The 18,560-nt window shown below is 41.2% G+C and overlaps 1 protein-coding gene across 1 annotated transcript in view; it reads right to left on the minus strand.

The window, feature by feature from the left end:
• Positions 1-2,474: 2,474 nt before the first annotated feature.
• smpd5 (sphingomyelin phosphodiesterase 5) overlaps positions 2,475-18,560 on the minus strand; it is a 53,809-nt gene continuing 37,723 nt past the window's right edge. Inside the window, exons 5-8 of the mRNA XM_028818001.2 lie at positions 17,826-17,915; positions 12,562-12,619; positions 8,195-8,342; positions 2,475-4,536 (exon numbers count right to left, since the gene is read on the minus strand). Coding sequence (XP_028673834.1) covers positions 4,429-4,536; positions 8,195-8,342; positions 12,562-12,619; positions 17,826-17,915 — 404 coding nt within the window. The 3' untranslated portion in view covers positions 2,475-4,428. The remainder of the gene's footprint in view (positions 4,537-8,194; positions 8,343-12,561; positions 12,620-17,825; positions 17,916-18,560) is intronic.

Below are 18,560 nucleotides of genomic sequence, written 5' to 3' on the forward strand. Positions count from 1 at the left end.
CCAAGTCCTCTTGTGTTACTAAATAATTCAGCACATTTATTCAAAGCACAAGGGTTGTGGATCTATGTACAAATGCAGGTCAATTCACATTCAATACAAAACAAATGCAGTTTGGTTTCTTTCTTGTTAAAGCGGGCACACCCACCCACCTGCACCTTTTTACTTCTTGTTCACATAATTGCCAAAGGCAGGACCAGCTTTTAAAGGTTTTGGTGTAAGTGCTCAGCTATTAGTCGTTTATAGCAGTAAATCTTGGTCTGCTTTATTCTTCTCAAGTGCCTCTAGAGTGTATGGGGTGAGTATGTTGGATGGGAAGTGGGTTTCGCTGGGGACTTCAGGCCACGTTTGCTGGTGTCTCTTCTACTGCTAAGAGAAAGCTGAAGACTGATGAATGCCCTGTACTTGATAACTTAACAAATTACTGTATTGTACTCATGTTTTTTGGTTAGAATTGTCAGTTTTATGCTAATAAGGTCTTTTCCATTACAATGGAGACATTCTTTAGCTGTTTTCTTTGTAAAGACCGATTACTCCTTATTAAAATGTTCTCCAGCATATCAGAAGCTGCCCCTTAAATGTGTTATTCAAGGGTTAACTTGTGCCAGCTGACTGAAAATGAACTCCTGACAAACTCTTCAAGCTCCAGTAAACACAATGAATATTTGGAAATTTAAAACACACTAGAAAATGGCTGAAACGTTTTACTTTCAGCAATACATGCAGTTTACTAAAATGTCCTTCAGGTATCCAATGTGCCCATTTTTATAGGTGTGCTCTGCCCGGTAGGTTTGTAGCCAAATTCAGCCACTTGGCTCTGCCTTTTCTCTTCAGTAATTTCTATAAATGTTAAGGAACACTTGCAGGTCCTTTTGTAGGCGATTTCTCCACATAATCAGTTAAAGTGCGTTTAAACCAGTTGCTGTAGAGCATCCATGCTTCTAGACCAGGGGTGTTGAACTCCGGTCCTGGTGGGCCACAGTGGCTGCAGGTTTTCATTCTAACCATTTTCCTAATCCGTGACCAGTTTTCACTCTTAATTAACTCCTTTTCCCTTCATTTTACTAGCCCTCTTTTTAAGGATTCAGTCCTCTGCATTGATTCTTTTCTTCATTAAATGGCAGCCAAACAGAAATGAGACGTGACCAGCTAAACTGGGGCTTCAAACTCCAACCAATTTCACCCCAACGAGTTTATTAACCCTTTGCAGTCGTATTTAATTTTCAACGTCACGCTACATTAGTCGTAATTAATTATTGAAAAAACGGCAATAATTACAGCAGTTATTTTTTTCAAGCACGTAGGAATAACACGGGCCACTTTTCTCGACCAGGCGACTGTGCAAATCGGTCAGAAACTTGCAGGGCAACCCGCGGTGGCCTGACGACCTATAGCGCACTTTTTACTAAGGCCAGTTTTCTGGCCTAACGACCGCAAAGGGTTAATGAGAAGCGGATTCTTGCTGTTAAACCCGTTATTTAATTCCATGGCTTGTTGCTGCTCTCGTTCTGCCACAGCACACATTTCCACAACTGTTGATTTTTCTGTTTTTTCTAAGAACACCATCAAGATGTTTTGGTGACCTGGGAGATCAACTTTACCGAGACCTTCACTTTTCTTAATTTTCAGATATTGTGTGATGGGCACAGGTGAGCTGCTCATGTGGCAGCTTCTTTTGTGTCTCTTTAGTGTTTGGCTGCTGATTAAGGAAAAAGAAACAACTAAGGGGCCTGAGTTGAGTTCATTCAAATGAAGGCAAAAGAAGTCAATTAGCAGCAAAACCTGGTCATTAAGGAAGAAGATGGCTAGAATGAAAACCTGCAGCCACTACGGCCCACCACGACTGGAGTTTGACACCTGATCCAGAAATTGCCAATGGCAGGGCATCACTGAGACAAAGTTTTTTTAACCCAGATAGGCGCTTTTATGAAAGATGCTAAAGAAGTAGACTCTTCATCTTAGGTGGATGGCCCTGTCCTACGAACCAGGTCACAGCTACTACACTTTTCAGAATAAATTATTTAAAAAAAAATTATTTTGCAAAGTTTTATTACATTTATATAGCTCTTTTCTCACTCCTCAAAGCGCTCTCCACACAGGGAGGACCTGGGAAGCAAACCCACAATCTCCTTACTGCAAAGCAATATTATGACTCACTGAGTGTGAAACTGGCTGGAAGAAACATCTGCAGCCACTTCTGAACCAGTGAAGTAACGCAAGTCACAACCGCCACATCACTGATGTGCATGTCCATCCCTCTGAGTGGGCACAGTACGTTTATATATTAACTGACCATCCTGCTCTTTAGCTCCAAATAAAGCCAGTGAAGGGAGACACACTGTGGGTGCGACGTTTGTGAAAGTTCACACCCTGTAAGACTAGTTCGGATGCAAATGGCCACAACTCTAAGAAAGAATTTTAAGCCATCTTTATTAAGCATTGTTTTCATGAAGCTGGACACGAGCCTTATCACTTACAATACTGAAATAGTAATGTCTTCTACAATACAGTATACTGTATTGTAATTCGGCTTGGAAATACTGCAGACAATTTCAAATCTCTAAAAACTCGTCTGAAGAGTTAAAGTCACAATGCAAAAAATGCAACTTTCAGATTTAAAAGTTTCTGTGAACCTCACAATGGAGGTCAGCTTTCTTAGGTAAGCAGACAGCAGGAGCTCCTATCTTTAAAGAAAGAAAAGGGAAAAGTGACCAGCCTTTAACTGCTTCTTTCCTGATCACCACTCAACAGGCTTTCTAATTGTACAGTAACTAGAAAACAAGTAAGCTTAACTTCAGCCATTTCCCGTTTCACTCCCACTCGACTAAAAGCCAACATGTGGGCAGGCAGAATGGCACCTTCCAGCACAATGGAGCGACTTACTTACCTGCAGGGGCTCCAAGTGTAATAACAGCACTTCTCTCTGCAAAGTGAATTGTACATGTCACATATGGCACTTTGAGAAACTTATAATGCAAAATAAAAATCACCGGCAAAGAAAAGAATACATTTACGCCAAGTATATATATATTTTTTAATTGGACAGAAATGAATGATAAAATTAAAACAGAGTCTTCCAATAGAGTCAATTCATGCAAAGCCAAAGATGCTGGGAATTGTCAAGCAATTTAAATACAACACTGGATGGACGACTTTGCAAGATTTTAGATAATCACTCCATCGACATGTCATTACAACAGCTAGGTATAGCTACAAGGACATTTGCTCCAAATTTTAAACATGTACCCCTCTTGATTAGCTGTGCACGTACTGAACCCTCACTCTGCTGTAGTTTTGGCAGTTCGTCGTGGCACAGTCTTGTAAATCTCAACTGTGTTGAGCATTTCAGCCGAGCTTGGTTAGGCGTAATCACTGCCCTTGTATCACACGGGTACAATTTGAGGGGTGGTGGTTGTTTTTTGAGTGCACAAATACGTATTCCCCCTCCTTTGCATAGCAAAAAAAAAAAATAAGTACTAAAATAATCAAATATTGACTACTGCCTTGTGATGTGTGGAGTTACGATAAAGACAGAAAAAGAAACGAGACAATCAGAGATACAACAAAAGTGGGAGAGACAGCTAAGAAAGTACCGGAAAGTAGGCTGAAGTGATATGGCCATGTGATGAGGAGAGACGAGGAGTAGGTGGGCAAAAGAGAAGAGCACTGGAAGAGAAACTGAGGGCAGCCAAAGCAGAGGTGGGTGGATAAAGGAAAAGAAGATGTGAAGGACAAGGAGGTGCAGGGACATCAACCATACATAGAGAGGAAGAAAGAAAGACGACGGACTACTGCCTTTTTTACGTTTATATGTTAGAAGATTACACATTTAAAGACCCCCAGTATTTCTATTTTACCTGCCGATGAAGCAGCAATACTGTATACAAGCCTGTTTTCACTTCTGTCCACCCATACAATATTGAAATAGGATTTAAATACAGGAGTTTCACCCATTATTATGGCTTCCATTAAGAGTCATCAGTTACATCCGTTTTATTCAGGACTCAAATTTTCCTCCTTAGAACATAAACGTCTAGCACCCGAATTTCTCTTTATATTTTAACAGGATAGTGCAGTCCTCATCTTAAAATGTCTTTCCCACAGGCTGGCTCATTTAAGATTGTGGAACTGCTTCAAGTCAGGATTTTAAATAAAATGCAGGGTTTCAAAAACTTCTAATTACACAGTTCAAAAAAAAAAAAAAGAAAAAGTGCTACTTAGCGTCACTCACAAACCTACAGGGAAGAAGGAGGAACATTTTACAGGAAATAAATGTGAAGACATGGCATAAGCAACTGGGAGCACTGGCATCCAGGAAATCTACCAAATCAACAAATGTCTTCTTACTCTTGAAGATGACCAAATTCTTTATGAGCTTTGAGGGGGGGTGGTCCATGTTGATTATTTTGGGGGCATCATAGTGGAATCTCATTATGGATTGTCCGTGTTTGTGTTCATGTTTACTAATAGCCTCATGCCCACCGAAAGATGGTCAGTCAGTCCAGCGAGGTGAGTGATGAATGTGAACTCTTCAACTTCCTAAAGGAGGTAAAAAGTTTAAAAGTGACAATTATAAATGCATTTAGACAACCTTTTCCATTCAAAGAAATATACCAAAGGATATGGCACTTGGCACTGCATTCATGTTGGCAGAATCAGTTTAAACGGCCCACAAAACGGGTGTTATAACCAAGTCTATGATGCTTTTATTTCCTACAGTTTTGAGAAAACTAAACACAAACGTTTCCCCTCTTTGCCTTTGTGTTTACTTTGTGAGACAGAAAAGACCCTGGTAGGGATTTATTCTGTACTTATCTGATTCACGCAGATGTCGCACTGTTTAAGCATTGATTAGACATCTTCAGGGCGGCACAGTGGCGCAGTGGGTAGTGCTGCTGCCTCACAGTTAGGAGACCTGGGTTCGCTTCCCGGGTCCTCCCTGCGTGGAGTTTGCATGTTCTCCCCGTGTCTGCATGGGTTTCCTCCGGGCGCTCCGGTTTCCTTGTATGGTTAGGTGCTGGTTAGGTGGATTGGCGATTCTACATTGGCCCTAGTGTGTGCTTGGTGTGTGGGTGTGTGTCCTGCGGTGGGTTGGCATCCTGCCCAGGATTGCTTCCTGCCTTGTGCCCTGTGTTGGCTGGGATTGGCTCCAGCAGACCCCCGTGACCCTGTGTTCGGATTCAGCGGGTTGGAAAATGGATGGATATATAGACATCTTCATGTCCTTATAAAAACTCACTGAATGTACCAATATGGTGGTTTTTAGGGATGTCTCCAATTATGAAAGCTTGTTTGAAAAATATTAAACTATGTACACTCTGGTGCTAAAAGATGCATTCTTAAAAGATAAGTTTGGTATTTCTTTTCACAGTCCTGGTATATGTAACATGAAATTGTGTTCTAACGTGAACACAGCGATCAATGTGGGTGGCTTTATGACAACAGGCCTTTGCCAGGTTTTATTCTGCTTATAATTAGGCTTTTCTTCTGCAATTCTGTTTCTTCAGTGGTTATGCTCAGCCATGGCTTGTAACAGACAGATGTGCTTTCAAATCATGTGATTAATTCTTTCCTAAACGGTGTCTACTTTTCGCCCGTTACATTCTGCTCTATCTGCATAGCCAAGGAAAATGCACATGGTAAGTTTGTTGTACTTTGTACAAATAGAGAATCTAAATTAAACTGATTGCACCATTGTATTATTAATATATGTATGCACACACACACACACACACATACTGTATAGTGCGATACCCAAGCAACTGTGCTGTGCAACAAAAATTCTAATAAAATAGGCAGGATTATGTTGCCCACTGCTGGATTGGCTACAAGTTCACAGGCTCACCACGTAACTTGTCTGTTGCCCGATGGTTGATGTGAGGAACATTTAAAACCAACCACTGACCTGGCGGCCATACTCTCACTTTCTGTCTTCTCTCTGAAAAGCTATCTGTTCTTAATCTGAGGAAGGGAACTAAAGCAGGACATCAGTGTCAGCTCTTGCTTACTGTATTTGTGTGTGTTAAAGTGACAGCCCCCATTTAAAAATGCTTTTCATTGTTCCTGTCTTCACAACATTAAAGCAGACCTTTTTGGAAACCTGGACACAACTCCTTCTTTCTTGTGCAAGTCTGCGACTCATGCATCATTATATGTAATAATAAATGAATAAACAAATAAGTAAATAAATACTGTACAGTGATGGGCCCTGTCCTCTTAACTCCAAAGGCCACGCAAAAAAGACATTTTCACCTCAGGGATTAATAAAGTTTACCAAATATACAGTACTGTGCAAAAGTTTTACGCAGGTGTGAAAAAATGCTGTAAACAAAGAATGCTTTCAAAAATGGAAGTGTTAATCATTTATTTTCATCAATCAACAAAATGCAGTGAATGAACAAAAGAGAAATCTAAATCAAATCAATATTTGGTGTGACCACCCTTTGCCTTCAAAACAGCATCAATTCTTCTAGGTACACTTGTACACAGTTTTTGAAGGAACTTGGCTGGTAGGTTGTTCCAAACATCTTGGAGAACTAACCACAGATCTTCTGTGGATGTAGGCTTCCTCACATCCTTCTGTCTCTTCATGTAATCCCAGACACACTCAAGATGTTGAGATCAGGGCTCTGTGGGGGCCATACCATCACTTCCAGGACTTCTTGTTCTTCTTTACGCTGAAGATAGTTCTTAATGACTTTGGCTGTATGTTTGGGGTCATTGTCCTGCTGCAGAATAAATTTGGGGCCAATCATACGCCTCCCTGATGGTATTGCATGATGGATAAGTATCTGCCTGTATTTCTCAGCATTGAGAACACCATTAATCCTGACCAAATCTCCAACTCCATTTGCAGAAATGCAGCCCCAAATGTTCAAGGAACCTCCACCATGCTTCACTGTTGCCTGCAGACACTCATTACTGTACCGCTCTCCGGCCCTTCGACAAACAAACTGCCTTCTGCTACAGCCAAATATTTCAAATTTTGACTCATCCGTCCAGAGCACCAGCTGCCATTTTTCTGCACCCCAGTTCCTATGTTTTCGTGCATACTTGAGTTGCTTGGCCTTGTTTCCACGTCGGAGGTATGGCTTTTTGGCTGCAACTCTTCCATGAAGACCACTTCTGGCCAGACTTCTCCGGACAGTAGATAGATAGATAGATAGATAGATACTTTATTAATCCCAATGGGAAATTCACATTCTTCAGCAGCAGCATACTGATACAATAAATAATATTAAATTAAAGAATGATAATAATACAGGTGAAAAAAACAGACAATAGTAGATGGGTGTACCAGGGTCCCAATGGTTTCTGCCAGTTCTGAGCTGATGGCACTGCTGGACATCTTCCGATTTCGAAGGGTAATAAGCTTGATGTGTCTTTCATCTGCTGCACTAAGTTTCCTTGGCCGACCATTGCGTCTACGATCCTCAACGTTGCCCGTTTCTTTGTGCTTCTTCAAAAGAGCTTGAACAGCACATCTTGAAACCCCAGTCTGCTTTGAGATCTTTGTCTGAGAGAGACCTTGCTGATGCAGTAGAACTACCTTGTGTCTTGTTGCTGTGCTCAATCTTGCCATGACATGAAACTGTCTTCCACAGCCTTACCTTGGTAGCAGAGTTTGGCTGTTCCTCACCCAGTTTTAAGCCTCCTACACAGCTGTTTCTGTTTCAGTTAATGACTGTGTTTCAACCTATGTGTGACATTGACGATCATTAGCACCTGTTTGGTAGAATTGGTTGATCAGACACCTGACTAGAATCCTACAAAATCTCTGACTTTGTGCAAGTGGACCTGTAAGAATTGATGCTGGTTTGAAGGCACAAGCTAGGAACACCAAATATTGATTTGATTTAGATTTCTCTTTTGTTCGCTCACTTTGCATTTTGTAAATTGATAACAATAAACAATCATTATTTATATTTCTGAAAGCATTCTTTGTTTACAGCATTTTTTCACACCTGCCTAAAACTTTTGCACAGTACTGTATATATGTGTACACACACACACACACACACACACACACACACATACAGATACATACACTTAATTCCAGAATGCTTAATCAGCTTAAACGTGTACTGCACAGTCAGTCACACTGACCTGAAGTTGTCAAGTGGATGTGGAAGACTGAAAATATGTATATATATATGAAAAAAAAGATTAGTCACAGATGGAGGATGATGTAACTCACAGTTGTAAACTGCTTCTCTCTGTACAGAATGTAATCAAGGCGTCTCCCAACCCACTGAGCTTCAGGGTTCATGTTATGGCAGGGACTGCCATCCAAGCCAACAGGAGGTGACAAGAATATTTTCCTGTCATTCTCATCTTCTAGCACTCTAAGAAATGAGAAGAAGAAAACATTTGAAAAACGCATTAGGGTGCCTAACACTTTCAAACATCATATTAACAACCGGGAATGCATTTCATGATGTTGGTTCCCCATTTTCATTTAGTTAACATTCAAGTCCTGTAAAATTCATGTATTAGAAAATGATGAATAAATAAATGACACAATTAATACTTTTGAAATATAAAGTTTCTTACACTTTCAAAGTTTATGGTACTACTTTTAAGCAAAAAAAAAAAAAAAAAAAAGACAATAGGTAAGCAATGATTTTACAAGAAATATTCAGCTTCCTATCATTAAGCATTAGAGGGTCAAATTAAATTAGTGATCTGCATTCCAATATGTAGCTTTTTACTATAAACCTTTACCGCTGAAAATTAATACAGGCTCAAAAATGCAAAGGGACTGCTTCAGTTACACAGTAATACAGAAGCAATCTTCATAAAAAAAATTCAGGTTTCAAGAGAATTATTTGGTTACTAGCCATGTGCGCCCAACTACGTTGCACGTGTTAAAGTTGTCTGTGAAGGGCTCCCTGTTTAAACGCGGCTGCCAGTCGTGAACTGGGCCCTTCGTCGCACAGCATTATGATTTTTTATAAGGGAAACAAAATTACAAAACAAAACCCTTGGACATTAATTCGATAGGAACGGCCTACTCGGAATCACAGTCCGAATAGTAATTATGTGGCGGTGTAGGAGCATTTCTGCTTCTCTCCGTTCACAGTCCGTCTCGTTTTCACGACGCTGTCGTTTCCTCTCACGATGTCTTCTCAACCTTTCTCCAATCTCGCAGGTTGCTTTGTGGCAATCCAAAGAGTAAGGAAGAACCAATGCTTCTTTCTTGAACTCCAAACACCGACTGACGGAAAATCACAGAAGTGTGTCCGACTTGTATTCTCTGACTGCCAACTCCAAGAAGTGGGTGAACATTCGATTTGGACGAAGTGCTGCCAACGACGGTCGATAGAAACACAAAAAACCACAGTCTCGACAACGAAGCAGGTGTCAACGCCAGATCTAAGCACAAAGCACGGTGTCTACGCCAGATCTAAACACAAAGCACGGTGTCTACGCCAGATCTAAACACAAAGCACGGTGTCTACGCCAGATCTAAACACAAAGAGTGCTATCGACAGTGTTTGTAAACAAAAGTAACAACCAAGATGTTGTGTATTCAGCAGTACAAACAGCATGTAGTCTCCTTTAGTTCAATCCTCTTTAATCACCACACTCCAACCTCATCCAACGATCCTCCCCCTCACTTCCTCTCCTCCTCCATCACTACTGCCCTCTACTGAACACACCAGGAACACCACACAAGGCAGTGAATTCACGGACAAACAAAGATCAAGATCCAAATGAAGATTATATATAAAGATTCATATTATGCATATAATAATCTACCACAAGATGTTACAAAACAGTTTTAAATTTTTTTTTCTGTTAGGATTTATGATTAACAATGTCATTTCAGACTGCCTTATATGATACTCACCAAGAACGTCCCATCAAAGGTGCCGCTACTGATGATAAACAAACCCTCCAAAACACACAATACCTGGAGCCTTTAAGACTTTTAAGCAAAAATATATTTGCACCCTTTGAAATCATCTTTTGCCACAAATTTAATTTGCTACCAAATCATATAATCCAGTTTAATGAAGCTGTGCTACTAGTGTGCCACATCTCTCAATGGCCCCGGTGGTATAACGCTATCGGACAGCTTCAGAGGGTACAAAGGTTTCTGGGAAGAAGATCAAGCAGGCAGACTCTTTAAAAAGGGGGCATGGAAGACACTGGAGGAGGAATCGCGATTGTCTGTCTGTCTATTCATACGCTGCTCATACCCGTTTGGATTATTATCCATTGATTATCTTGAATTACTCTTCCTGACTGGCTGTATGGTCTGTCTTGTGCCTGCATGTTCGTGTGAGTTTGTACAGATTGGATACGTCTTCATCAGAGGGAGCGCTCTCTATCACCACATCCCACACTGCATCAGGAAACTGGTAGGGCAAACTGTACATTGCTTACACTTAACTGTTCACCGGATTTTTCACTCGCCCATCCATTATTAAATGCACCTGCTAAATTGAACTATATTTTGGACATTGTTAGGTGTTTATTGAGCTGTGTTTAATGTATAATCACAGTTGGGGATCAGGGTGAAGGCCTGTTCCATACATGTTGTTTTTTTCCTTCACTTGATTAATACATATCATTATTTATTATTAACTGGCCCACTAACTTTCTGTGAGTAAGTGTGTACATGCCGGGTCAAGACTGGGTGTGTTCCTGGAGTCCCTCACCATAAAATAAATAAATCACTGTCTTTTTGATGATGTGAATCTTAGCATAATCTGAACCAGCACTACTACAAAAACAACTTATTTCATGTATGGCCTGTGGCACCCAGCTGGGACACCCAGGAAGACAGGAGGAGGGCTCATGCCTCCTCCAGACCACGAGGGGGCGACCGCCCTGGTTCCTTTGGGGACCACGGGTACAGAGCTGGGAAGCTCAACCCTGTAGGGGCCCGTGGTCACCACCAGGGGGCGCCCCCATGCCTGGAGAACCCTGGACCCCAGCGCTTCCAGCACACCCGGAAGTGCTGGGGGGGGAAGACGAGTGGGGACACCCGGAGTGCTTCCGGGTACGCAGCCGGCACTTCCGCCACACTGGGGCATGTCGGTGGGAGATTGCCGGAACACACCTGGGTGCTCATAAAAGGGGCCGCCTCCCTTCACAGAGAGGCTGGAGTCGGGTGGAAGATGGATGAGGTCAGTGAAGATAGAGAGAGAAGGAGGCGGTCCGAAGAAGGCATAGTGTGGTTGGCCTGGACTTTGGGGGGAGATTGGGGTGTGTGTGGCACTGAACTGTAAATATTAGTAGTGTAAATAAACGTGTGGTGGCGAGTAAAACATGTCTGCCTGTGTGTGTCCGGGGCTCGTTCCACAGGCCCAAAATCACAAGTGAAAGCCCACTGGGCATTCCTCTAGACCCGTTTTTTGACAGCCCTCCAACAGGGACTCCTTAAGAACATAAAAAAAATCTGCCAAAAAAAACTTTTTTTTTTTTTTCTCTGCAAGAGACCCCCCCTTCCAGGTAGGTTGGGCACACAATGGGTGTCAAAAAATTGGGTAAGTCTTCCTCTTTTCTATCATTACTACCTCAGAAATACGATATACTGTAATCTGTTCTTACACCAAGCTCCTCACCAAGTGCAGGAGCAGAGCACCTCGACAACTCTCAAGGCAAAAATGTCTTCAATGTGATGACAAATACAGAACTTGCACATACAATGCTGCACATTTGTTCAAATATATCAAAAACTAAATAAAAACTAATTAACACAAAAATGAACACTAGGAAACTGGACCTTGAATTAGATCTTCAGATAATGAATGCAAGTCGACCCTAAACAGAATACAAGATTCCTGAATCTGCACAAAAAACAGTAAGACTCCTCTTGAAATTTTACCTTACAAGCACGTCTTGACGGAGACTGGAGAAATTATACTCTGAATTAGGATCCTACTTGTGAAAAATGACATTACACTGCTAGCCCGCCATAAATTTTTCAAATGGAAGAATGTTTAGCTGCATGTGTCACCCATCACTGATGCCTCTCTAAATTTACAACACTACACAGTATCTTGTGAACATGCTCAATCACTGTAAACTCTTTCGCCCTTCACTTTGCCCGACTTTAATTATACTCTCTTCCATTTTTGCTTTGTTTAGCAAGTTAGGAAAAAATTGAAATTGAATGTGGATTTGGTAAACAGGAAAATGTTATTTTGCATTTTTTTCCCCCCTTTAAATAAAGTGTTCATACACCGGGTTGATGGTTTATTACCTGCACCTAACCATAGGCACACGGAGTAAGTTATCAAGTCATGTGGTAGATAGTAGAACTTTAGGGACTCGACTTGATGATTTTTTGGAAGAACTAAATAGAGAGAACTGGCAACAAGAGTCTTTGTGGGAATGAAATTCAAGATTCACACAAAAGGCACCCGGGCCACAAATTAAAGTTGGGGATCAAGTTCTGAATCAGCAAAACATCCTACCTACTGCATCACCAAGGCAAAAAAATGCATCCAGGGAACAGTGTTTTAATAATAAAAAAATAAGAATAACATGATAAAAATGACCACTTCAATCTGGCACTGTACATCAGTTGCTTCTAACGGTTTCACTTACCTCTGCAGTTCTTCTGGAGAGTCTACCTTGTATAGTTTGGGCTGCTCCAGTAGAGTTCCTACCAAATAAAATGGTTTTGCTTTTTAAGGAGTTTGGTCATATTAACAAAAACAATGTCACAGCAGCTCAGCAAACACACGATACAAACTTTAATTATGGCCACATGTAAAGTTACGGGCTTCTTTTTTTTTTTTTTGTAAGCATAATAATTAAAAACATAATATGTAAAGGTGATAGTACTTTCCAAAGAAGAAAACAATATGTAATAAGGCTTCAAGGATTCCTGTTTTGACTGCTTTTTAATAACCCATTGCTTATCCAAAATTAAGCAAGAGAATATAAAAAATTGAGCAAAATCCAAGTACAGAATTGCTACAAATTCTGCAAAACATCTGACCTGAATGTAGTGAACGACTCATTTTGGAATGCTCAATTGGTTCATTACTCCTTCTATTCTTAGTCTACTCTCCTAGATGTCGCTGGAGAACAACTATACTGCTCAAAAAAATTACAGGAACACTTTTTAATCCAAGTATAGCGTCAAGTCAATGAAACTTCTGGGCTATTGATCTGGTCAGTTAACTAGCTGAGGGGCTTGTTAATCAGTTTCAGCTGCTTTGGTGCACTAGAGGGGCAACATTGAGATGACCCCCAAAACAGGAATGGAGGGAGGCCACTGACATTTTTCCCTCCTCATCTATTTTTTCACTCGTTTTGCATTTGGCTACAATCAGTGTCACTACTGGTAGCATGAGGAGATACCTGGACCCTACAGAGGTGGCACAGGTAGTCCAACGTCTCAAGGATGGCACATTAATACATGCCATTGCCAGAAGGTTTGCTGTGTTTCCCAGCATAGTCTGAAGGGCATGGGGGAGATTCCAAGAGATTAGGCAGTTACTTTGGGAGAGCTGGACAGGGCCGTAGAAGGTCCTTAACCCATCAGCAGGACCCATTGATATCTGCTCCTTTGGGCAAGGAGGAACAGGATGAGCACGGCCAGAGCCTACAAAATGACCTTCAGCAGGCATGCCACTGGTGTGAATGTCTCTGACCAATCAAACAGACTTCATGAGGGTGGCCTGAGGGCCTGATGTCTTCTAGTGGGCCCTGTGCTCACTGCCTGGCACTGTGGAGCTCGATTTGCCATAGAATACCACAATTGGCAGGTCCACCACTGGCGCCCTGTGCTTTTCACAGATGAGAGCAGGTTCACCCTGGGCACATGTGACAGATTTGAAAGGGTCTGGAGAAGCCGTGGAGAATGTTATGCTGCCTGTAACATCGTTCAGCATGACCGGTTTGGTGGTGGGTCAGTGATTTGCACAATGTCTTGTCTTGTTTGTGTTTTAATTTTAATTTAAATTTTAAATTTTAATTTTAATTCTATTTTTAAATTATTATTTGCACGTCATGTTGTTACACTGTGGACCCTGAGCTTTGCAATTTCGTCTATCTGTATACTTGTATATGGTTGAGATGACAATAAAGTTGACTTGACTTGATGGTCAGGGTAGGCATATCCATGGAGGGACGCACAGACCTCTACAGGCTAGAAAACGGCACCTTGACTGCCATTAGGTATCGGGATGAAATCCTTGGACCCATTGTCAGACCCTAAGCTGGTGCAGTGAGTCCTGGGTTCCTCCTGGTGCACGACAATGCCCGGCCTCATGTGGCGAGAGTATGCAGGCAGTTCCTGGAGGATGAAGGAATTGATACCATTGACCGGCCCCCACGCTCACTCGCCTGACCTCAATCCAATAGAACACCTCTGGGTGGGACATTATGTTTTGGTCCATCCGACATCTCAGACTGTCCAGGAGCTCAGTGATGCCCTGGTCCAGATCTGGGAGGAGATCGCCCAGGACACCATCTGTCGTCTCATTAGGTGCATGCAGGACAACATTGTCAGGCATGCATACAAGAAAGTGGGGGCCATACAAACTACTGAGCACAATTTTAAGTTGCTGCAATGAAATATCGGCCAAATGCACTAGCCTGCCTGCTGCATCATTTCTTCTCTTTGATTTTTGGGGTGTCTTTGAATTCAGCCCTGTTGGTTGATAACTTTCATTTCCATCAAATGCTGTGGCATCCTTTCGTTCCTAACACATTACCATATCAGTAGAGATATCCAGCAGGATTCCCCCCCTTGAGATCTGGTGTGTTTTCAAAGTGCTTCTTTAATTTTTTTGAGCAGTTTATATTTCACAACAGGTTTTCCTAACCACTGGACAGCTGCCAGTGGGTTGAAAGTTGCTGTACTTTATATTAATAATAATAATAATAATAATACATTTTATTTATACAAGGCGCCTTTCAGGGAACTCAAGGACACCGAACAACAATAAATAAATAAATAAATAATTAAATAAAAGACACAATTATAAAAAACTTAAAACATCAGAAAATCTAGAAATTAAAACCAAACAAAACCATTATAATCAGGAGGAAAAAGAAAAAGCCATTTTAAACAGATGCGTTTTAAATTTACATTTGAAGGATGAATATGATTTGATATTTCGGAGATCCGCAGGCAATGAATTCCAGAGCTTTGGAGCAGAACGGCTGAAAGCTCTGCTTCCCATGGTGGTTAGACGGGCGGGAGGGACAGTCAGATGGGTTGAGGAAGAGGATCTAAGGTTACGGGATGGAATGGCAACATGAAGAAGGTCAGACAGATATGGAGGGGCGAGGTTATGGATGGCCTTAAATGTTAATAGTAGAATCTTAAAATCAATACGAAACTTAATCGGGAGCCAATGAAGCTGCTGCAAGACCGGAGTAATATGGTGAATAGATGGGATTTGAGTGATGATACGTGCTGCAGAATTCTGGACTAACTGAAGCTTATGAAGAGATTTATTCGGGAGACCAAAGAGGAGTGAATTGCAGTAGTCCAGCCGAGAAGAGACAAGACTATGAACAAGAATGGCAGTGGCGTGAGGAGTGAGGGAGGGGCGAATGCGATTAATATTGGTAACGAGTCTCCACTTTGACAATCACACTCAATCCCCATCCCACTCCAATGGCGACGCTTGATTTACCATGGTTCCTCCACAGTGCCACCCCTGCTCTGACAATCATGCTCAAATCAGCAAGGGAGACAACACCCGTTCTGATGATCACACTCTATTTTCCCTTAGTGGGTTGGGAAAAATATAGGATAAAGGTCGGTCATGGCACTGAAAAACATTGACAAGCACTGCTTTACACCCCAAAACATTTTTTTTTCCCATTCATATTTCTCTCCCAATTTTTTCTATTAAGTTCTGTATTAGTCAATTTAAAATGGAAATGATAAAGTAGAAAACCACCATTTTTGGTGTACAACATTGAAAACATTTTACTACTATACGAGGGGCTTTCAATAATTTATCTACCTCGGTAGGAAAGAAAAGAGAGTTTTCAAAAAATGTGTTTTATTCTTCAGTATAGTCCCCTGATCGCTCTGTACACTTCATCCACTTTTCCTGCAATGACTTTACCCCTCTGAAAAAAAATCATCTCTTTGACCTTCAAACCAGGACATCATAGCTGTCTTGACGTCTTCATCACTTGAAAACTGCTGTTCACGAAGAGATTTCCTCAAAACTTGGAACAGGAAATAATCTGACGGAGCCAGGTCAGGACTGTAGGGTGGATGGTTCAGCTGCTGGAACCCACATTCTTAGATGGCAGCCTGTGATTGACGTGACATGTAAACATGACATGTATTGTCGTGAAGAAGCATCACATGTGCTGTGTGTTATCCTCGACTTTTTTCCTTGATTGACTCCCACAAAGCGATCATTATGTTTGTGTAACTCTCCCCGTTTATGGTTGTCTTGTTTGGGCTGAACTCCAGAAGCAAAAGTCCTTCGATGTCCCATGCAGACAGTTGCCATGACTTTTTCTGCCTTGAACTTTTTTTTTTGGAGTGGGGGATGACTTGTGCTTCTACTGCATTGACTCCATTTTGGACTCAGTATCTCTGTGATGGACCCAAGTCTCATCTCCAGACACAAAACGATGAAAAAAATTCACTTTGTCTTCACGAAGTATCTCCAAGTTCTCCTGACAGCATTGGAGCCTTGTGGCCTTCTGACATGGCGTCAGCATTTTTGGAACCCACCTTGCACTGACCTTTCACATGCCCAACTTTTCATAAATTATTATCTAAACTGTACCTGCTGAGATGCCCATTTCTTCAACTATTAGGGAAAACCTTAATTCTTCTGTCTGACAAAAATGAAATCCTTGACTTTCTTGCACATTTCTGTGGAAGTTTCTGCCATAGGCCTTCCAGTGTGATGGTGATCTTCAATGGACTCTCTACCCCAGTTAAACTGTTTGCTCTAAACTTTTACTTTGCAGAATGATGGGGCAGACTCGCCATAAACTGCAGTCATGCGTTCATGGATCTCCTTTGGCTTTTTCCCTTCTTTTGTGAGAAATTTTATCACTGAACGTTGCTCCAAAATCTAGCATTTTCTTACCTGATTTACATGAGGACTCTCCTGACATTGTCTCTTGGAAAGTTAGACTCGCACTGAGCCACAACTGTGCATGACTAACCTTGAGACACATCACAACACCACCAGACTTGTTTCAACATGCTTGCTACTTTGTTTCACACTCAGGTAGATAAATTATTAAACACCCCTCATATTTCAGGAATAAAGCAAACATGCACAAAAAACAGAAATCACAAATAAGGGCTACCAAGTCAAGTAGCTCGGTGATTGATGACCCATAGCAACATCTTACCCTTTAACATTTAAAATATAGGGTCACACAACCGGGGAAGGACGGGTCTCCCTCTGAGTATTCAGCGTGATTATAAACAAATACAATATCGGGAGCTGGCTGAACCCCCCCTTAGTGTGATGAGTGGGATCATAAGCACATATAATATTTAAGATCCAGTGGTTCAGAAACACTGACTTGTATCTGAAGAAGAAAAACTTGAAAAACATACAGTATTTCACTATGTTGGGGAAGCTCTGTTATTGGCTAATCAAACTTGGCCGACTGATAAATCTTCATTTTTAGATGTCTAATACACAACACCCAGAATTCACCACCTCGTCCCCAGCGTTTACTAAAATAAATATAGCCAAAACTAAAAGAGAAAGTTAACTTTTTAAATAACTAAACACATTACTTTTTACTCTAATTTGAATAATCCAATCACGAGAGTAACAGTGATTTTTACCCGATACATCCAACCCACAGACAATGGAATCAAGGAAAACATTAACACACAGTGTAATACCAACCTATCACTTGCGGCTTTTCTTGGCCTGGACCTTTTCTGCAAGGATCCCGGTAGTCATCAAAGAGATTATGATTTTGTTCCGATTTGTCATCTGAAAATATGAAAAGAGAAAATTGCAAAAGGTATCAGCATCCCAAAATCTCTCACTCCAAAAAGGGAACCACTTTTAAGGGGAAGTACGTAGGCTCCACATCTCCCATGCAATGTCCGACATTAGAATGACAAGGACCCATGAAGCAGAACATCACAGCTTGATAGACTTGTGTTACCAACCTTACAGGTTAGTAGCTGTGGTGAAGAATAAGATAAAATCCACCAACCATTAATGTGCTCCTCTACTGGCAACAATTTAGAAACTGCAACAGCAAATCAGTGTGGATCAAGTTGTTATAAAATACAAATTAAAAAGGAAATGTTTATTAGGTACTGAAAGCGAACTCAATAACTGAACAATGTTAATTTTAACAATGTTAAACACATTTATATATACACTAGGGGGCTCCGCTCGCCAACCCCTGGTGTTGGGGCATGACAAAGAGTGAGATGTATGAATGAGATATAGAATAGTGTGAAGGTGTGGATGATGCATATAGAAAGCAAACAATAAAGTGCTTGGCACAGTGTAATGGTTTATTGGAATATTTCTTTGTACACAACATTAGTAGTAAAGATGGTGTCTTGTCCTTGAATGAGTCTTCCTTGGCATGGAGCATTTATAACTTTAACTTTAACGTCA

This window comes from Erpetoichthys calabaricus, chromosome 13, assembly GCF_900747795.2.
Source record: "Erpetoichthys calabaricus chromosome 13, fErpCal1.3, whole genome shotgun sequence".
In the NCBI taxonomy this organism is placed as follows: Eukaryota; Metazoa; Chordata; class Cladistia; order Polypteriformes; family Polypteridae; genus Erpetoichthys; species Erpetoichthys calabaricus.